General features: G+C 38.7%; 1 protein-coding gene across 1 annotated transcript in view; it reads left to right on the top strand.

Moving 5' to 3' along the window:
* TMEFF2 (transmembrane protein with EGF like and two follistatin like domains 2) overlaps nucleotides 1–23,288 on the top strand; it is a 221,785-nt gene that overhangs the window by 118,187 nt on the left and 80,310 nt on the right. The window contains exon 5 of the mRNA XM_077885621.1: nucleotides 10,981–11,077. Coding sequence (XP_077741747.1) covers nucleotides 10,981–11,077 — 97 coding nt within the window. The remainder of the gene's footprint in view (nucleotides 1–10,980; nucleotides 11,078–23,288) is intronic.

Consider the following 23,288-nt stretch of genomic DNA (forward strand, 5'->3'; position numbering starts at 1 on the left):
CCCATCGTAGATTAGGTGGGGAAAAATAGATAAAGCCCTATTGAAGTCTTATGTTCATCAATATAAAAAAGAAAGAAAATATCACTTTAGTGCTTTCTTTGTTCTAAGATCTCTGTTTCTAAGGACAGAAAGCCCTGGAGCTCTGGTATTTTCTGAGCATATCTTTCAGGGACTTCCCTTCCACTTGTCACCTGCACTTTCCTCCATCCTTTTTACTCCTTAATAGAAGAAACTGAATGAGGATGTTTTGGTGCAAGACTTCCTCTCTGATTTTCTCAATATTCTTATTTCTCTATTTTGCTATTTGTTTGAGATTCTTCTTTCCCCGCTCCCACAAAGACTCCTACTTCGACAACAGTCCAGGTCCACTTACAACGGCCAGAACTTCGTGTTGGTGATGTTAGGCCTTAAATATCCTTCAAAGAACCTAATGACCTTTTCACCTGTAACACTTTCTTAATGTCAACCCCTTAGGGTGGCAGAGCAAGTTAGAGGGTGAAAAATGCTTTCACACACCCTCCCATTTCATCTTCACCCTGACCTGTAAACTCAACAGGGCAGGCTTCTCGTTTAACAAATAAGCAACCTGGGGATCCAGGCAAACCAAATCCAGCTGTCTCAGCCCTAGGCCTGGATTCCATATACCATGCAACTGCCTTTAGGTTCCTTCAAGTCATTTTCAGTGTTGTTAAATGGTATAATCAGATTTGCATTTCAAAAAGATACGTGGGAGATCTATTTAAGAGAGGCAAGTTTGCAAGTACGGAGGTCCTGTAGTTAGAAGTCTCAGCGTGGCATGATGTGGATCTCAACTAGCTCAGTGGTGACGCAAAGAGAAAATATTTGGGGAGTAGACATGGCATGTAAAACGCTACCAAACTGTGAAGCCCCTTTACCAAAACAAGTATTAATTAGGTTAGAGTTAACCCTGTTGCTCAGTTAACCTTTATCTGATGATGCAAAGGAAACTTTCAACATCACAAAATGCCTTTAAGTTATCAATACCAAATGTCATGTACTAAAGACATACAGAAGTGAAAGTTAATAAAGATATATCTTTATTCATCAGAGATTTGCCAATTGGAAGAATTGAGCACAGAATTGGAAAGCAACAAATTAGTATAAGAAAGACTTAAAAAGCCTTCGGTCTTCATTTGCATTCACTCTCCTACAGTATTTCACCTTCTCTCCTTTCTTCCTTTTTTTAAATTTAAAGATTATTTATTTATTCATGAGAGAGACAGAGAGGCAGAGACACAGGCAGAGGGCGAAGCAGGCTCCACGCAGGGAGCCCGACATGGGACTTGATCCCAGGACCCCCAAGGACAGAGGCTCAACCACTGAGCCACCCCGGGGCCCCCACCTTTTCTCCTTTCTTAACACGTCCTGTCAACCGCTGGCCTTTCTTTTAAGTAAAGACACAGTGGAGGCCATGAAGACAACCAGAGGAGATCTGCTTCATCTTTCCCTTTCCAGGGTCCCCTCGTCCGTACATCTGCACCCACATACTCTGCTATCCCTCCTGGAGGGGAAGACGTGTCCCCACCTCTGAGACCAACCACTACACCTGCATGAAAATCCATCCCTTCTCAGGACCGTTGTCTGATTGTCCTCCTCCTCTCACACATACACTTGCTCCTCTCCATCCGTCATTCCTGTCAGCACACGGTGATGCCTCGACTACAGAAAAATCCCTTTCTTGACTCTACATCCTTATCCCACAGATGCCCCGCTCTGTGTTGCCTCGTCAGCAGCTCTGTACAAGACTGTCCCCCGCGTTTGCAGTTTCCACTCACCACCTAATCTGTTCTCAGTCTCCTCTCATGGGATTTAGTATTCACCATGCTCCACAGTAGCTCATTTAGCCCAAGCCAGTGTTTCTAATTTATAGGTGAAAAATAAATTTCTCATCTTTTAGGCATTTAATAAGAAACAAATTTAAATTATTCATGTGAATTTGCATAAAATAATTAAAATTAAATATATTGAGAAGAATAAAAGTATTTTTGTTTATAACTATGGGATGATTGATCTGATAGAGTTTCCTGAAGTCTGGCATAGTAACTTGCCCCTATCAGTTCTGGCATGCATGATATCAAACTAAATAAGCATTTTTCCTTTTCATTTTTCTTCTTTTCTTCCTCTTATCCTCCCTTCTCTCATCTCTTCTTTCCTTATTGTATTTCTCTGTTGCTTCTTTTTCCTAATCAACCAAGTATCTTTGGTTCTAGGTCAGGAGGGACTGAATAAAATCAGTCAGATTTCAATGATGGCCATAGAATTGTGCCTCAACATAGTAGCATCATATTAATCTCTTAAATTATTTTTTAGTTGTGCAGCACATAAATTACGTGTGATTTCTAAAGAAGCTTTGTCAAGCTTTGGCAAACTAGTTTAATTATGAAAAATTAAATTTTCTGTAATGATCTCTTCTCTGGAGTGCTTAATGTAAGATTACATTTACTCAGTCATGAACTTGGTTCTTAGATTTTCATGTGTTTTTTAGAATTTTAAATCATTATGTGTAACTGTAATTTCAGCCTTCCTTTAGTTTTTGGCATCTAAATCACTTAAAAATTCAGGGATCCCTGGGTGGCGCAGCGGTTTAGCGCCTGCCTTTGGCCCAGGGCGCGATCCTGGAGACCTGGGATCGAATCCCACATCGGGCTCCCGGTGCATGGAGCCTGCTTCTCCCTCTGCCTGTTTCTCTGCCCCTCTCTCTCTCTCTGTGTGTGACTATCATAAATAAATACAAAAATTTAAATAAATAAATAAATAAATAAATAAATAAATCACTTAAAAATTCAAAATTATCAGTAGAATTGTACATCTTTTAATTAAAATGAAGCAGAAATAATGGATTTCCTCCCTAAAATCTGAACACATCTTACTGCATTGTGGCACTGATACATATACACAATCTGTGTTAGTTTTATAAACAGCAGACCAAAATGCTACTTCTTTTGCTCTAGCATTTCCATAATATGATGTAATGGTGTAATTATTATTCATATAACAAATATCCTCACATTATAATATGAATAAAAGGAAAATATTTCTTATTCTTATTTTTCTTTAAAATCCTACTGAGGTTTCTAGGGAAATATTGGAAAGTGTAAAAGAGAACATGACTATGGCTCAAAAAACCACAGCTTGGAACTGTCTGAGTCTCTAGGAACTGTTAGCAACTCCCATCATTTAAATTCAACTTATATGTGGGAAAGGCACATGAGCGGTAAACTGGCATATAAAAGGCAAAATAGACAAGTTGTACCAATCAAAGTACATGGAGAGTTTTGATTTAAAATTTCTTTCTACTAAGGGAAATGTTTCCTTCATTGGAAAATAAAGTTCAGCCTTTTGGTGATAATGAAATAGTAAGCTATGCAAATTACTCAGAATGAAAACAATGTTGTTTATATTTGAAAAAAATTACTGTTTATAATTTGATGATTGGGGTGCCTGGGTGGCTCAGTCAGTTAAGCATCTGCCTTCAGCTCAGGTCATGATCCCAGGGTCCTGGGATGGAGCCCCACGAGGAGCCTGCTGCAGGGAGGCTGCTGCTCCCTCTCCCTCTGCCTGCCACTCCCCTTGCTTGTGCTCCTTCTCTCTCTGTCAAATAAATAAATAAAATCTTTATAATTTGGTGATCAAAGTAATTTTAGTTACAATAAATATATTGAATGTTATCACTGATAAGTCTTTTCGTATGTAAACAAAGTGGAAAAAAATTAAGTCTGCCAAGAATTACTTTGTCATTCTACCCATTTAGAAAAGAAAGAACAAAAGAAAAGAAAGAACACTGAATACTAGATTGATACTAGCTATAAAATAGAAAAAAAATGCATTCAAGATTTTGAAACAAAATCAGATTAAGTTCTACATAAAATTTGTGTATTATTTTTCAATTTTAGAATAATTTAAGTTTAGAACCAGTATATATATGGGTCATATTTAAGCTTAGAAGTTTCCTTCTTTTTGTCGATACAATCTGGTGTTTTAGGGACTGCCTATTTTATTTCAGATTTGATGCATGTGGAGGTTTCTATTCATACATGTTTATATTATATTTAATGTTTATGCTACGCTTAACTTAAATGAGTCACTTTATATATCTGTCAAAGAAATATACTAGAGAGCTACATGGTGAGAACATGGGAATCATGCATAGACTGGGATGGGTACTGCTATGTTGTGGAAAAAAATGAAAAAAAGAAACCTGCCTTAACAATTGCAGAATATATGCTAGTATAGAAAATAAATAGTAAAAAGTTTAAAGGCAGATTTGGGGAGAATTAAAAGTAGATCTAGGGTTGTGTACGTAAGTAATACAACCAAAATCTGAGATGTAGAAAATTGTGTGAAAAAAATTTTCCTTAGAATTTATTAATAGCATTATTGACATCTTAGTAGTCATCTTTCCGTAGGTAAAGCTATGGTTACAAATGACTTGAAAATCTCAGAGGCTTATAGCATCAGTGGCATAATTCTTGTTCTCATGTCTTACTCTCAACTGTGGTTCTGCTCAGAATATCATTTCATTCTGGGCTTGGTTAAAGGAACCACTTCTGTTCTGAAATATGAATTTTTTCTCATGCAAAGGGAAAGAGCAAGAAAGTAGAAATCCACATGATGACTTTTATATAGCTTCTCATTTCCATTCACATTTCAATGGCAAAAGCAAGTCACAAGACCAACAATGATATTATGGAACTCAATGAAAACATGGCTATGGAAAGGAATATATGGTCCTTTTCTTGAACAGGGTAGAAAAATAATGGGAAAAAATTAAACAGTCTATGATAAGTTTTGTAACCCAATACTATCTTCCATGGAGAATGTGAGACTATAAGTAAGTTTGAAAAGTTAGGGCAAATGCATGTCAGAGGTCAGTCATTTAACAATGACAGGCATGAGTCTTTATTAGTACTGAAATCTCTGGCTTTTGCCATAGAAATTAACCAAACTGAGTAGGACAGCAGTGTAAAGTCAAACTAATTTTAAAAAGGAATGTGAATTTGGCAGCATAGGTAGAAGCATGATATATGACAATAAAAATGTAAAATATGACCAGTAATAGTCAAAAATATATTATCATAAAGTTCCTAAACTGTTCATGAAGCAATAAAGATGGATATTGTCATTCTTAAAGCAACCACCAAAATAATAACATAAAAAGTATAACCAAAAAAATAAGAGAAATAAAATCAAATGAATTAAATAGAATATTTGACTCACCAAAGCAAAACAAAACAGAAAGAAAAGAGAGGAACCCAAAAAGATTGGCCAAATATGAATCAAGCACCAAGATGGTAGACTTACAACCAAACATATCACTAATTGCATTAAAGTGAATGGACTAAATGCCCTGATTAAATGCAGACGTATTCAGGTTGGATTAAAAAAAAAAAAAAAAAAAAAGATCAAGATCCATCTCTATATTGTTTTCAAGAAATGCTCTTTAAACATGTTAACACGTTGGGTGTAAGTGGATAGAAACAATAAGCAAATAAAAAGCTGGTGTGGCTAAAGATCTGAACAAAGTTGACTTCAAGATGAATAGTGTTACCAGAGATTAAAAGGGGCATTTCATAATGATAAAAGGGTCACTTCTTTAAGAAGACACTAGACTATTAAATGTTTATACATCTAATATCAAAGCTTCTAAATACAGGACAAAACAAAAGAACAAAAGCAAAAGAGAACTGGAAACAATTTTACAGTCATTGAGAGAGATTTTAACACTCCTTTCTCCGGAGAAGATAGAACAATGAAACAAAAGCTCAGTATAGTGATGGATGATGTGCACAATACTAACCATCAACTTAAATTCATTAACATTTATAGAAACTCACTCCTCAAAAGAGGTTACAACTTCAAAGATGCATATGAAATATTCAAAAAGATAGACCAGGTTCTGAGCCATAAAACAATCCTCAATAAATTTCAAAGGATTTAAATTAAACAGAATATGTTCTTCATCCATGATAGAGTTACTAAACATAAATAAAAGTAATATAACTTGGAAAACCCTCAAATAGTTGGAAGTTAAAAACCTACTTACTAAACTATCAATGGATCAGAGAAACAAAACCTCAAAGGGTATTATAATGTGTATTTTGAACATGAACACATGGAAACACAATTTATCCATATTTGTGGGTTGCAGCTAAACTGGTCTTTAGAAGAAAGTTTTTAGATTTAAATGACTGTCTTAGAAATGAGAAAGGCATAAAATCAAGCTTTCATTTTAAGAAACTAGAAAAATAATAAATTAAACTTTAGGCATATGGCACAAAGGAAATTATAAAAATCAATAATCAATCAGAAATCAATAAAATAGAACATTTAAACAGCCTTAAATAAAGAAATCAAATCATACTATCATACTCAAACTCTCTCATAAAATAAAGGAAATAGGCACACTTCCAGCTCATATCATGAGACAATTTTAAGTCTTGATACTAAGACCAAACAAAAACAATATAAGGAAAATTACAGCCAGTCTATCTTATGAACATAGATTTTTAAAAATTGAACAAAATATTGTCAAATGCAATTCGGCGTTACATAAAAGGATTATATGCCATATTAAGTTTGACTTATCCCAAGAATGAGAGGTTGACTTAACAAAGGAAAATCAATCAACATATTTCACTACATTCATAGGTCAAGGGAGAAAAATCATGTTCATAGGGGAAAAACAGACAGAACCTCAACTTCTACTTCACATAACCTGACAGCTTTCACATCTGACAGAAATTGATACCCAACATATATTAAAAATTCCTACAACTCGAGAATAAAAAGAGAAACAAGTATAATTTTTACCTTGAAAAACCCAGTTATACCACTGCTAGGTATTTGTCCAAGAGATATAAAAGCTAATATGCACAAAAAGTATCCTACAAGAATGTTTATGGATGCTTTATTAATAAATACACAGTTATTATTTCCGGCTAATAACTAAGAACAATCATGTCTTTCAACAAGAAAATGAATAAATAGGCTGTGACATATTCATTCCTTTGAATATCAAGCAGTTAAGAGAAATAAACTACTGATACGCACAACCACTTGAGTTCATCTCAAAAACCATTGGGCACAATAACTCAACATTGTGGGATTCCATTGATGTGATTTCTAAAATAATGAAAACAAATCAGTGGTGACAAAAAATAAGACCATGGCTGGGACGGAGCACAGAGGAGCTCTCTGGGAGGTAGACTTGTTCCTTGTCCTGAAATGCATTCTTCCAAATTGAAAAATAGACTTAAGATCTGAGCATTTCAAATATAAATTCTACTGCAATTTTTAGCAAAGTAAGTGGCGTTGAATAGCTGTACATTATATTTCACTGTGTTTTCACAAACAACCTAACACAGGTTAGGATGTTCTAAGAGACCCCGGAGCCACTCTGGTGGGTCAGGGAGAGAACAGGGCACACGTTCTTCACGCTGGCACGTCCAGTCTGAACACCCAGATGGGTCCAGAATAAGGTGGAAGTAAAAGAACTTCGGTGACCTCCCGATGAAACCGATGGGGCAAAGAGCATTGAGAGGGAAGTAATTTGATTATCTCTTAGAATCTCCCAATGCAGAATCCTAAAGGATTAAATCCGTCCTAACCATCGGGCAGCACAGTTGATAAAACAGGCTTTCAGGAGCTCTCCGTCCTTCACCCGTCACATTTCCCTCAGTCACCTGCTGAGATCTAAGTTTCTATACGATAAAGGGAAATAATGATTTTACTTCCCCAAAATGAAAGGATTCAAATGCAAACACGTAGAGGAAATACTACTTTAGGATAAATGAATTTTATTCCCGAATAATCAGTGGGTGAACACAAGTGATTAAGAAGTGACCCTTCTCATTTCTGGTAATATAGAAAGAACGAGAAGAAAACACAGTCCGATTATCAATACGCACTTACCGAGCAACTTCCGTGGGCTACATCAGTGGTTTTCAAGCTTTTATGACTGTGACCTTTAGTAAGAAATGGAATTTATGTCGCAGCTCTGTATGGATGGACATACGGGTAGCTAAAGCGGTGTCATGAAATAAGGCCTGTACTTGCTAAAGGAGGTGCACTCGGCGTTTTCTGTTCTAGTATATTGTTTCGTGTCTACAGAAACTCTGGTGAGGGACCCACTAACTCTGCTTCTCGACCCACTAATAAGTGGCCACTTGTGGTTTGCAGACCGCGGTCGCTCCTTGCTCCCCCGATCGTGGTCTGCGGACCTGCTGCTCCTGGAGCGGCGTGACCTCGGGCACCCCTGACCCCAACTGGATCAGAATCTGCCTCCTGATCACACGCCCGGGTGCTCGGCGCCTGGAAGCCGTCCCCGGGCCTGCACAGAGATGCCGGGGGCCGCCGGGGCCTTCCAGGGCTCCTTAGGGCGGAGAGGGGCTCCTTAGGTCTTACACAGGGATGGTCCCTTTTTTAAGAATATACATATCCAAGCATCAAAGTTACAAATTCAGTATCTCCGAGGATATCCCAGAGCAGTTATACCAAAAAAAGAAAAAAAAAAACTATAAATAAATGAACAAACAAAATTTACCAGAGTTACTGAGCCCCATTAAGAACCACTAGTCAACTTGGTGAGATGAAAATGGCCTGATTTGTTTATCTCGAAGGTGCAAGCCTGGAATCGGGGGGTGGCTCAGTGGGTTAAGTGTCTGCCTTCAGCTTGGGTCCTGCTCCCAGTCCTCGAGCCCCACTGAGCGGGGAGCCTGCTGCTCTCCTCACCCGCTCCGCCTGCCGCTCCGCCTGCTGTGCTCGCTCCCTCTCTCTCTGTCTGGCAAATTAATAACATCTTTAAACAAAAACAAACAAAGAAGGGGCAAGCCTGTGCTTCAGGTTCATGGAAGGACTTGATTTTGGTTTTCACCGTAGATGACTTCCCAGGATGTGTACTGATGGAGGCCCTGCTGCTGCTGCTACTTCTGAATTTGCCGCTTTTCCCCCTTATGGGAGAATTTGCAAACATCTTCATTCTGCCAATAACTGTCCATCTACAGAAATGTACTGTGACTTCCCGTGGAAATGGATTAGTTGTGCTGGGGGAGCACAACCCCTCCTCCAGGTTGCTTCCAGCAGGTCCCTGACCGAGGATCTCCTGCAGGAGAGCAGGGGGCGGCCTTTAAGGGACTAAGGGGGCTCATTAAGGACCTTGGCCAGGCGTAGGTCGTACTTCCGGAGTGGTGGCCAGTTTCAGTCTGGAAGCTGCTAATCTTGCTCACACTAAAAGGCTCTCCCCCATTAGCAGCTTCTGTGTTGCATTAATAATAAGAAAGTAATAAAGAGGCCGCAGCTGCTCCGTGTCCCCCGAGGAGAGGCCGAGCTTCCTTCTCGTCCCTGTGGCCCACTCTAACCGTCCTGCCTGTGTTAAAGTCATAGAGTGCGTAAGAAGTGTGGTCTGTTCTTTCAAAGGCTGAAACGCCTTCTTCGTTCTGGGGAGGTGCGCCTTTTTCTGAAGACTTCCAAATCTAAAACTAGACCATCTATACTTCTGCAATTGAGGTTGATCTGTTTAAATCGTGACTTTTTTGAAATGGAAGTGCAAACCATCAAGAACAGGGAGAAAAGAATTGCTTCAGAAAAACTATTTCTATCTTTCCTGGAAAAACTATAAAACAGAGAACTCTCCTAGATGTCTTTCTGCCTTGTGTGTGTGTGTGTGTGTGTGTGTGTGTGAATCAAATTGCTTGTCTGCAAAGCAGTAAAATAAAGAAAACCAAAGAGTAAGGCCTCTGCTTTTGTAGGTAATAATAGACAAAGAAGCAATGAGGGAAATATCATATTAAGACAAAGTAAGTAGGACTGGATTTGTTAGTTTCAGGGCGCATATTAATGCATGTGTCCTTATTAAAGATGTTTTTAGGGTTCATAAAGATTGGAGCCAATGTCATATTTAATTGCTTATGTTCTCTTTCTATTGAAAATACCTAACCTTTGGCAGAAGTACACTTTTTAAAGATCCTCTTGATTTAAACATCTGTTTTTAAGTATATGATCTGTCCACAGAATAAAATTATCTATATAGTAGTTAGGTTGCTGCAATTTTTCATCTATAACCAAAACTGTTTTTACTTTCAACTGCATATTTCTTAGTTGGGTAAATAGTCATCTATCCTCTCAAAAGTGGTGCTCAGATTTTCATTCCTTGGGGTGAAAATACTTGAGTTCAACTTACACTATTATGTGCTGATTTTGAAAAGTTAATTTTATAATCAAGTTATACATTGCTTATTTCCATACTTGTAATTTACAGGAGAAAAAAAGGCCAATATCCATAATCATCATCAGTGAGAAAGCGTATTTTTAAAATAAAATATATGTTCACAACTGTCCTAGAGGATATCACTATGTTAGGCTCTGTGCAATATTTATATAAAATTCAAGAAATTATAAACCAACTGAAAGCTGTTTTCTAAAAACTTAACATCAATATATTTTCCTTTTAAGTACTAAACACCTTGAGGAAAAACAAAGAAGACATATCTGACAAGTCGGGACTGCCCATCTAAATTTCTTTTAATTAAAAAAAAAAAAAAGCTTTAGAATGAAAAAAATCTATAACTTAGGAAAGAGAAAATGCTAAATATTGTTTATAAAGTAAGCACTAGATGTTTCCTCTAGGCAAGTAACAGTCTAAATCCCTTTTAATTAATAACCCTTTCGTATGGTCTATTTATTAACCAAGCTTTTTTGATAAATCCAGTAAACCCTCTTGTTCGTTGTTTCATTCCGCTTGTAAAAAGCTGAAGTGTTTACTACATCCTAATGGGCGGCATATTATTGCCAGTGTTTTCCTTAAATTGAGGGAAGAGAGGAGGTGAATGAGACGTTCTTTGAGGACCCAAAAGCAAACAGGTCTGTCAGAAAAGAGGCAGCTTTGGTCCAGAATAGTCTTAGAGTGCTGGTATTGAGCATACTTACCTGAATGCTTCTGGTTTACTTTCTTCCTTATTCCAGTTCATGAAGGCTCAGGAGAAACCAGTCAGAAGGAGACTTCAACCTGTGACATTTGCCAATTTGGTGCAGAATGTGATGAAGATGCCGAGGATGTCTGGTAACGTGTTCTTCTTATTCTTTAAATAAACGGTATAGCAAGAACTAACTTCTTTTTACTCCACCAACCATCTCTTAAAAGACGTTTTCACCATTTTGTCTTATCCAGTTCCTAAGGGGGGATAAGGAGGGCCATAATAACAGTAAGGAATTTCTGAAGCTGAATTAAGAGCTGGACTAACCATGCAAGTGCTAAGAGCATTGCTTGATGAGATACATTTAAGATACCACTTAGACCCCCAAATACTGTCGACGTTAAGCGATGGAAACATCATACGCATCAGAGACCTCTCAACAACCGTGCTCAATAAACAATGGATGGTTGCTGTCTGCTTTCTAAGATGGTGACTCTGGGTCCCTGCAGAGGATTTATTTAAGAGTGTATGCCGATGCACACCCAGAGCTGATTTGGGAAGGTGGTAAAGGAAGGAATGACTTCTGGGCTTATTTCTAGGATCAGCTTCTTCCTTCATCTGAGCCATACTCAGCGTCTGTAAAGGTATTCTGAACAAATAATGAATAACATTTATTATTGTGCATGAGTCCCAAAATGTTAGTGTTCTGGGCATCCCTGGGTATTGGTTCTGCCCTCATCATACCCAAAGGGAACAACCCAGAGTTCAGACTGAGGTCTTTGTGGCATGATGGTGGAAAGAGGCTGCATTCCCCTTCATTTACACACCTCACTTTACGCACGTATCTTTCAGGAAAACAGCCAAGTGCCCTTTGCTTTCTTCATTATGCAGACTATGTTTGTCTAGAGGAGAGTTTTTTTTTTAAGATTTATTTATTCATTTATTTATGATAGACAGAGAGAGAGAGAGAGAGAGAGGCAGAGACACAGGCAGAGGGAGAAGCAGGCTCCATGCAGGGGGCCTGACCTGGGACTCGATCCCAGGACTCCAGGATCACTCCCTGGGCCAAAGGCAGGCTCTAAACCACTAAGCCACCCAGGGATCCCCGTCTAGAGTTAATGATCATTTTGATCAAGTTGACTAAGATTAAATCCTAAATGTTCTCCCCACAAAAAAAAAAAAAAAAAAAAAGAAATAGTAATTATGTGATGTGTTGGGATTGTTAGTTAGCACTATGGTGGTAATCCTATTGCGATATATAAGCACATTAAATCAACACGTTGTACACCTCAAATTCATACAGTTATGTGTCAATTATGTTTCAGTAGAGTTTGAGGGAGAAAAAAATAATTTTAATCAAACTTTTGTGAGTGGAGGGAACAATTCATCTAAGGGACAAGCAGAAAAAGCTGAAAGCAAGATAATTTTGGCAAGAGTGAAACAGTCTGCACTTGAAACATTTTAGAGATTTTTAAGGATTCCAAGGGAGCAACTGGAGTTCTTAGGGTAAATTAATCAGGTGCTTGCAGGTAAAGATCATAGCCCTGTAAAATAGCCACCCTTTAACAAAGGCAGACATCAGTGGCATTTCTGTACCTGTCAAATATTTCTCACCAATGGGCAGCTAGCAGCCAGTTGAGAGTTTACATACTGGTTTAACCATCCTGAGGTAAATCCATATTTTCCTAAGAACATCTTGGGCATCTTAATGGCTAATGAACATATGGTTCCCAAACCCAGCTGATCATCAGAACCACTTTGGAAATTTTTTAAACACACTAATTTTTTAGTTCCACTCCAAAATCAATGGGTCAGAATTTCAGAGAAGTAGGGCTTAAATTTTTACTTATCTAAAACTCCCCAAATGGCCATGAAACACTGCTCTAAAATAATCGACTGACTCAAAGAATCATTTTGCTCCCTAAATGCTTTAGGGCTCCATTTTATCATAGTCATTATATATTAAAACACATAGGAAAGGTATCCTTTAAATATCCCACTTTTAATGTTTGCTGGTGACCACATCTGTGGTTAACAGTTTTGTTAATTATCTTGTGTCAATTATTTTACTTTTAAAAAATTCACATGGGTTCCTAATTCTTTCTTAAGAATTTCCATTGCCCTAGTCTCTCTTCAGTGATCATCCTTAAGTAACATAGTTCACTTTGCAAATGCAAAGATTTAAGAAATGAGATAAATAGTACCTAAAAACTGACTCTGGGTTTGGTCCATCTGTATACTTTTTCTTCTCGGTTACCATCAAAATAACCCTAGGGGTAGATTCCACCATTATTTTACTTTGCGAAGAAGAAACTGAGTTTTGAAGGGTTTGAGTGGTAGGGTCACAGTGAAGATCTGAGGTGAAGGTAACCACAAGGTGTTAACATTAGCAACTCAACCAAAGATGCAATTAAAATCATATTTCTTTCCCGCCATGCCTGGAATAATAAGAGAGCCAGATTGCGGGCAGCTTAGACGTAGTGATGCAAAACCTGCAGGGTTAGAGCTGGTGACAAGGGAGGTGCCTACAGCAGGCAGTGGGAAAATGTCCAGGTAGGCAGCATCACTCCAGGTATCCTAGCAAAAGCTCAGATCTAAGGCGTGAGGGCAGGTGGAATGAGGAGATGGAGACGAGGCTGGCGGCATCGGAAAGATTCAACGGTAGGTCAGAAGTCCCAGTCTTCAGATAAAAAGAACCTCAGTTAAAAAGGGAACAGGACAAGGGCAAAGCAGAACGTCGGTTATCGGGGACCTGGTTATCAGGAAAACAGAGACAGATACGGGCAAGAGGCTGGATAGATACCCGCTTGCCGGAACCCGTGTAGAAAGCCAAGCCCTGGTTACGAGGGGCCGAGACAAGCGTCTAGATCTCAGAAATAAATTACAAGGTCAGAATGAAACCAGCAGCAAGGCTGACTGGATGCTGAATCAGTTGGCTTTTGGCTAGGACATCTTGTACGCCCCCGGCCTAGAGACAAGATTAGTTCCAAAATGCGGAATAAAGCTGAACCTCCAGATGGGGCTAAGTGGCTATAGCTGTGAAGATTAGAGGGATGCAGGGGGCAGGGAGCCAAGAAGATCATTATACTTCCCAGGCAAGAATGAAAAGTTGTTAGCATTTAAATAAAATGTACTTAAAATGTCCAATGTAAGCAAGAAGGGATGGTGCTGAAAATGGGAAGTGTATTGATTTTCATTTACATAAATACCTTTGTATGTTCACATATTGTATTTAGTTATGACCATGAAGGGCAGATTGGAACAGCTGAAGGACACAAGAATAAAGCAATAAATGAAATTAAGTAGGCGTGGAATGAAAGAGGCTATAAAGTCCGATAGGAAGCAGTTGGGGAGTGATCTGACTGTAGGACTGGTCAGCTGAAGCAGGGGAGCTTCCATGTGCTGTTGTTTTGGGATGAAACCATGACCAGGTCCTCTTGCAAACATAAAACATTGCATATGCTGGGTGGCAACAAAGAGTACAACTCAGTGTCTAGTTTTATTTTTTCCTTTGATTAAAGTACGATTTTATGTATACAGATTTCCTCAGTCCTGCATGATGCTATAAAATACTATTATGTAATTACGGTATCTGCAATATGGAAACAAAGATAAAAAAATTAATGCCCGATCTTCCTTTCACCCTGGCTGAAGAAATTACTATTTTACGTTTCACCAGAAAAATTAAATCTAGTTATTCAAAACTGCTTAGGCACTTTCTGGATGAAGATAAATCATTTTTAGGATTAAAAAAGCCAGTTGATCAATTACGATCAATCGTAATCAGTTGATCTTTTCATAGACGAGTTTTTGAGTTGCACAAGTCACACTGGACTTGGAGAAGAAAGACAGGTGATTGGTAGGTGGTAGAGGGTTAAGGAAAATGAGGAAAAGGAGAAAAAAAAATAATAATTAGAGGATGGCATTGGTAAACCATAGTCCTCAACACATTACATTTTAATGCTTTTGAAAGAACAGATGGTTTATAAGCTCATATAAACCCCTCACTTATATTCTCGGATTTCATTTCAAGGTTTTCCTCTCACCTTTTTCTTCTTATGGAGAACATCAAGGCTGTAGAAGTCAGAAGAGGGTCAGGTTTTCTCAGTAGCGGAGAAAAACCCTTGCCATAGAGGATTCTTCTGTTACAGTTATTGACCCTTAGGTCAGGGAAAGGGAAAGAATTAAGTTTCCAAAAGAGAGAATTAAAAGTCCGCGTGGGAAGTGGCTCACAACACAGATATATCCACTGTCATATGGAGGCATCCTTTATTTAGGATAGACCTCAAACAAATGGAACACCTGTGCAAAGAGATGTGCAAGCTTGTGTATAGGGAAGGGGTTAAGAGGGGAAGGAAAGAAGGGCTTAAAAGATTGTCTCTCTTTATATCTAGGCGGAAAAAAAAAGTCAAAACTAATATGTTTATACATCAAAGAGACTTTCAAATACATCCTGCCAAATATAATTTATAAAGAAAAAGAATGGCTTATAAATAAGTCAAACATAATAAAATTGACTCAATGCAAAGTAATGCCCCAACGGATAGCACTGGGAATACCAACTTATGATTTCGACAAATACTTCTGATACTTGGTTAGTTTTAGAAACAGCTTTGCACTCCCTTAATTATCTTACCTGATAAATTATTTCAGTAAGTCCAAAGTAGGTCATTGGTAACTTCTCTTTGCACTGGGAACTACTCCTAAGAAGTAATTAGCCTAGAACTTTCTGTTGGTCCTGTCAGTCAGAAGTAGTTCAGAGCCCCGGGGTTGATACTTGATTTAATATAAGAAAAAAGCAAGCTGATAGCTGGGTCTGATCATAGGAATGACTGGGTAAGAAACTGGCTGCATGCCTAACATTTCCAGGGTGTCAAGATAGATCAAGAAAGGGAGCACAGGTGTAAAGGCAGATGTGCCTTGTGACAAATGATATAAAGGGGCAATTTACATTACATGTATTTGCTTCATGTGTAGGCTTGATGGCTCCTAGTCCCATTTTAACTTTGCCTTCGTATCATTCCCTACATGCTACTCGGGCTCCATTAGCAGAATCATATTGGCTAAAATGCTATTAATTCCTCAGTAGTCATTCATTTTGTCCCTGAAAGCATTAATAATGTTTTACTGCATAACATCCTCGAGTTTTGACGGCAAGGGAAAGGAAGGAGAAAAGCAAAGGAGTTGCAGCAAAATGAGTTCAGAAAAACTGAATGAGCACCTATGTTTTTCTTTTTTTCGTTGACGCTCCATAACTGAGGCAGGGTGTGGGCTTCGGCATCCCTTTTGTGAGTGTCTCCTACAGAGACAGTTTAGTTTGAAGTCCTTAACATCTTGCTTCTTTGATCTGAGAAGGCTCCTTGTCCCTAGGAAGGCTGTGTGTTGCTGGCATCATTCCCACCCTTAATGCATTTTGGACTGCGGAGAATCATGAATATTTGAAGCAGGGCAATGGCCGTGGATGATCGCCGGCACTAGATCTCACCATACATAGAAGCAAATTAGGCATTAGGTCCTGCTGACTTTAGTGCTTTGGGATTATGAGTTTGATAGGAAAATTAAGACACCTCTGAGGAGAATACAGAGAATGATTCCTTTTAAAACTACTACCAGTCAACAGTTGAACCAAAGGATCGTGTTGCATTTGGAAAGTTTCCAGTTGTTTTCCACTAAGTGAAAAGAAGATTGGTTAGGGTCGTATGTGGAATTTCTAAAGAGGAGGATGTCGATTAGTCACGACGTCCTAGTGATCCAAGAGCCCATTCATTCTCCCCCTCAGGATGCTTTTCCTTTTATGAGTTTTCTTTGCTCTCTTGCCCCAGAACTGGAAGTGTGCTGACCATAATTAGGACTGACTTCTAACAGGAGTTTACTCATGGAGAGAATAAAACACACACGCACGCACGTGCACACACACAACAATAAAAATAGGACTGTTCTTGAAAATCCAAGATTTCTGTTGATCGTAAATGTGACTTTATAAAAAAAAAGAAAAATAAACTAAAAATAAATAAATAAATAAATAAATAAACTAAAAGTAAATGTGACTTTATGATAAAACCTTCTTGATTTCAAGATTCCTGTGGTTGGGAGATTGACTCCTTCAAATTGCCTCTTCGCCACCACGAAGACAATGCACTCACCTCTGAAAGCTGCCATAACAGTTTCGGACTGTATAGAGGGGTGGGGAGTTTGCGGGTAAAGATAAACTTCTTTCCTCTTCCATGCCTCCAGTCGCCCAGAACATTTTTCCAGAGACTGAAATATGTAGCTGTTGATTTGAGGTCACACACATACTTCCATTTCCACAATTTCAAGGGAAAAATGCTAATATTTTTAGCTAATCTATAACCAAATGTAAAAGTTTGACTTTCTTTTATGGATTCTTCTACTTCTCTGAATCAAGAAGAAAAAAAATGTGTATTTTTTTTTTTATTCCACACAATGAAATAAAATTCAGAATGCAATTAGAATTCAGAATGCAATTTGAGTTAAATAGGACTAGTACTTGTTATGTGGTCTGGATAAAGGTCTGTGCCGACAAATACCTTATCTGTGACCCAGACTTCCTTCTACAGTAGCTGCCAGTAAACACACAAACCCGCAAGTGGAATGCGACCACACGAAGTGTCACTTGGAAAGTTAAATGCATGACCACTCAAGTGCACAAGAGGCAGTCTCAAAAAACAAACAGCAGGTAAACCACCAACCCACCCTCCAAAAATGGAGCATTATACTTTGTGAAAAGTAAAACTAAGAAAAAAAAAATTGAAATTTGAAAACCATTCAAATTTGGGCTTTAAAACAAAGGCTTAGCTCAGGTCTTCTGTGATGCTGGGCTCCTTCAAAAAAGATTGGATTTTCACATCAGTTCCAAAGGCTTTTGAATTTTTCTCGGTAACTATGCCACAACTGTGCGATCACACAGTGATTAATGAAACTTAATTAGGACATATCAGATAACAAACATAATCTGGGGTGGACTGCTCAGAAACGCGGAATAAAGTATTCTCAATTTACAGATGTTGTATATGTTTTTATGGTTTTTATTTAGCTCATGCGACATAAATCGTGTAACTTACATTTTATATAGAAATAATGAAATACCACGTGTAGGCAGAACAAAGGAAACAAGACTCCTAAGTACATAACCGTGTTTCTACCGCTAACTTAACTGTGTTGGTTGTTTCTCTTTTTACTTGCTTTTTGAGTCTTGTTTTGGACTGTACCCTGCTAACTGGGCTGTTGACTGACTTCTGGTGCTCACTCCCCAAACACTCAGCCTCAATTTCCTCTTGATTTTTTCTGAGTCTCAGTTTCCTGGATACTCTGAGTCAAAGATTCCTGTCCCTCAGAATCGGAGGACACCCGTCCCATGTTCCAGCATCCCAGTGTAATGCTCCAGTCTCAGAAATAAAAATATGAACCTCGTGGTTACTAAAATATCAGAAACTTGAGAAGTTGGTTTCCCATGTGACAGGCACCATTGCAATGTTTACATACATGGAGCTAATTAATCCTTTTAATATAAATCTCATGAAGTTAAACACACTAATAATTCCCATTTTATAAGAAAGGAAACTGAGGCACGGAATAGTTAAGCAAAGTGATTTGCCCAAAGCCAAACAATAAGTGGAAGTCTAGGATTTGAACCCCATCAGATTGACTCCAGAGACAACCACTCACTGTTTTCTCAGATATTTAATGATGTAAATTGTGTGTGTGTGTGTGTGTGTGTAGCATGTATACACATACATGCACTGAATTTCACATTTTTTCCCTTGAAATAGAGAAATAGAATATGAAAACAAAGCTGTGAGTGATGAAATCCACTACTAACAGGTCCACATTGCTTATGATGGCCTTAACGTATTTTCTTTCTCACTAGGTATATATACTTTATTTCCTTAGAAACTGTGTGGGTTTTGTTTCTTGTTGTTTTCTTTTTTATGGAAGCATCAAATCATCTGTGGAGATTATCCTTAGGACAATATGTGTGCCCAATTAGATGAGGTTATTAGGCATAAGGTGGCTAAGAACAGATACACCTTCACCAAAACCTGCTTATTTTGAGCTGATTTAACTTCCATTAGCTGATTTTGAAGTGACAGCAGCAACCCTATTTGCTGAGTTATGGACCAAAGTGAACACTATTTATACAATAACTACCAGTAGGTCGCAGATTTTTTTTTCTTTTTTCAGACCAGAGGCATGTGACACAGCTTTTAGATACTGGCCAATATAACACTGCTCCTTCCTCTGATGCTGGTGTCCCACTATCAGCGATATTTCAAAAGGCTATGCAAGAGGCAGACAGCACTGAGGAGTCTGAGGAGCAAGGACCCTGTTCAGTAAGCCACCTGCTAAGTAAGGTTGTCCCCAGTATCTCTGGGAATAGCTGATGGGCTCCATGCCCCTTTCCAAGTAGCAAAAGAGAGTTTGTTACAAATAATATTCTTGCACCCATTAAGACGTCATCCATCATCCCACCATTCCAAGATAACCACTGTAAAATTTGGAGGTATAGTCCCCTCAACGCCTGTGTTTCTGTATGTGTGCATACACGTGTCTATATAGGTTTTCAGTGAAAATCGAATCATACTGTATACATCCACAGAGCCTCTCTCTTAAAAATCTTACTTAACATTAAGGCTGAGTTTGGAGATTTTGGGGGAATGCTAAACAAATTTATGATGAATATATTTAGACTCGAACATAATTGCTATGGCCCATAGTCTGATTATCCTTTTAAAATTTGTACACTTCTCAAGACAAACGGATTTTGGAGCACTGTCCTAACATTTGTGACCTAAAAAATTTACCAAAGCCTAAATCCCTTCTAAGTCTACGTTAGACATTTTTCTTGGTTAACTCCAAGAGATTGGATGGTATGTATACTGAAAACATTTCATTGTATCCAGAGCACTCATAATAAATAGCTTTCTGAGTTATAAGCATTATTTACAGAGAAGCTGTCCTCCCAAAGGTGTTTTAAATTGGGTAGAAACTGTTGCTAGTCTTCAGTATCTACTTCCAAATAGTAATATATTGCATGTGTTGGTTCATCTAACCAACAAATCAGTAAGCCATCCTCGGCAGCCAACATCAGTCTGTCCCAGACACATTCCCCTACAAACAGGATGTGTACTATCTAATGGTGATCAAACAAATTGCAAAATTACATGCAACACCCAACCTAACAGTTAATATTACTGAAGATCTAAATGCTTATTATAGTTAAAAAAGAAAAGAAAAGAAGGAAAGGGATATCTGATCTTTCTGGCCCCCCACTCAATGCCAAATAAAATTAATCAGGAGTGGATCCATTCATGTCCTTATCATATGCTACGAATGAAATATAAGAAATCAGGATGATGCACTTGGGATGGATGATCTTCTAAAGATTTTATTTATTTATTCATGAGAGACAGAGAGAGAGAGAGAGAGAGAGAGGCAGAGACACAGGCAGAGGGAGAAGCAGGGAGCCCAATGCGGGACTTGATCCTGGGTCTCCAGGATCACGCCCTGAACCAAAAGCTGGTGCTAAACTGCTGAGCCACCCAGGGATCCCCAGGACGGATGATCTTCTAAAGGTTGTTTACCATGGCTTTTTTTTTTTTTTCATTCATTTCAGTCTTTTCAAAGTCTTTGACAGAGTAGTTTACTCTGTTCTCCGAGCTTATTCTAAAATGAACTTTGTACAGTCAAAATTGTACTACCCAGGATAATAAAAGTAATGCTAGACCCACAACTAGCTATAGTGTCTGTAATCAGCAACTAGTCAAAGAAGTGTAGTATGTAAAACTTGGGGAAAATGCAAAAACAAATAAAATGCTAGCTTCACATTAGCAAAAAATTAGTGATATATTTCTGTAATAAACACAGATATCTACATAAACATAGTACTTCATTTATTTATTTTTTTAAGATTTATATATTTATGAAAGAGAGTGGGGACAGAAGCAGAGGGAGAGAACCCTCAAGCAGACTCCCTACTGAGCACAGAACCCAATGTGGGGCTTGATCCCACAACCCTGAGATCATGACCTGAGCCAAAAGCAAGGGCCTGACACTCAACTGACTGAGCCACCCACGAGCCCCTCAAACATAGTACTGTAAAACACTCAAATATAACATTGAACTGTGAATTATGACAAAGAAATAAAATAATATATTTTATTGAGATGTGCACTTCGATTTTAATTGATTATATTTTCCTTGGAAAATAATAACTAAGCATTAGTGAGCACTTACTTTGTGCCCTGCACTCTTCTAAGGGCTTTGTGTTTATTAACTGATGTAATCTCCATAAACCTAAAAGTTGGATATTATTACCATTCCAATTCTAAATATGAGGAAGTTGAAGCACAAAGGTGCCAAGTAACTCATCCTAAATTTACTTAGCTATTAAGGTTCAAGGTCAAGATTTGAACCCAGAGGCCACACTCTGATCTAGTCTGTAAACATGGTGTCCCAGAAAATTGAGGAGTTTTACATTTTCTTGGGGACACAGAGAAGAAACATATTTAATTAGGCTGGAAGTCCAGTGCACCTTCTATGGAAGTCAAGTGGATCATCTGATTGAATCCTTCACAAAGGTGTGGTCAGTTAGGTCCTAATTTTCCTCCACTTCGAGAAAGGAGGAAACCAAGTTTGGGGGACATCAGTAAACATGGCAAATATATGTTGCTAGGTAGGGGCAGTTGTGGAGTTCAACCTCAGATTTTTTTAACATAATAGCTTATGTCTGAGATTGTGTGTAGTAACCGAAAAGTACCCATAGCCAAATGATGGAAAACTTAATTGTCAAATATATTAGAGTAACACTGTTCCTGGTCAGAGAGTCTGCATTGTATTAGTGGAGGTCTCGGTCCTTGGATTCCCCACAGGAAGATTTACATGGGGATCCACGCTGGAATAAAGACAGCCAGAAGGAAAGTAGCAAGCATAAAGCAGTTTATTAAACCAAAAAGTACACTCTCGAGGTGGGAGAGGGGGGCAGGTTCCACAGAGTGGAGCTGGCCCATAGGTAGTTTTGGGATTGGATATCCCTGGGTCTCTCTGGGTGAGAGAAGCAGGGATGTACAGTGAGGTGCTCTCTAATGAAGGCTGCTTCTGATCATTTGGGGAACTCCTCCCACAGGTTTGGAGGGAGAGTCTTTGATCCTACAAGATTTGTACCAGAATGCTCATGGCAGCCTTTCTCCCTCTGGTGGGGCTGTTCCTGCAAGGCAAGTGCTTTAAAATAAGCCTACGGGTTACCATGGGACAGAGGTGAAAGAGGAGAGCCCTTACTCTGCCCCGTGGCTCTTGATCTGTCAGCCTCAAGGTCTTCAAAGCCACCAGGTCAGGATGTTGTGTCCCTGGGCTTTTAATGTGTAGCTTATTTATTACCATCCTTGCTTCCACCTCCTGCTCTGTCATTCCCCTTGAGGACTTGGGGCTATGCCTCGGAACATTCCTTCCACTGCTTAAGTCCAGCTTCTACCTAACAATACTAAATGTTATAATAGATAAATGTCAAATTCTCAGAGGTGTAACCCCCACCAGCACCCCCACACACAAACACCTATTTCTTCCTCTTACCACTGTTGAAGCAAATGTTCTTATTCAGAGAATCTTCACATGGTCTTTTAGGAACTGTGTCTCTTTCCATATCATGGGCCTGCCCTTCCCTAAATCATTGAGGTTCTATTCATTCATTTAATAGAAAGCAAAAGAGAAGAAAAGATCATACATGGGAATTTTTATCAGCCAGTCTTGGAAATGGCATTTCTCACTTCCACATCTATCCCTCTGGCCAGAACATTTGCCACATGGTAAAAGTAACATTAAGGAGAAAGAACCCAGTAATAAAGTTTGGTAATGGGCCTACAAGAGAGAGATTGGAATCAAGGAGGCCGTACAGTGGCCGTACAGTAGGAGTAGGTATTTATTTAGCATGCGTGCTGGGTCATCCATCCTCTGTCTGAGCCCTGGCAATACCGTGCATGACAAAGACGAAGCTCCAGCCAGTAAAAAATATACATTTTGGGGAGTTTCTCATCCAAGATGGTGACACAGACATACAAAGAAGAGGAGAGATGGGGGAAGAGTCATCAGTGATAAAGAATTAAAATACTCAACAAGCAAGATACTTTCAAATAATAAGAGTTCGGAAAATCCGGGTCCTGGGAGAAGGAGATGCCGCTTAAGGTTGGGTATGTAGGGAATGTGTCTCTGATTGTTGTTGACCCAAATAAGAGGCAATAGCCAGCCCCCAAAAAATCTGTGGAAGTTCTAGAAGTCTGAGCCCAAAGGCACAAGAGTGCAGTGAGCTTGGTGCCCTGACCGAGCCGATTGAAGCTTAGTGCAGCT

This window comes from Canis aureus, chromosome 36 (assembly GCF_053574225.1).
Source record: "Canis aureus isolate CA01 chromosome 36, VMU_Caureus_v.1.0, whole genome shotgun sequence".
Taxonomy (NCBI): domain Eukaryota; kingdom Metazoa; phylum Chordata; class Mammalia; order Carnivora; family Canidae; genus Canis; species Canis aureus.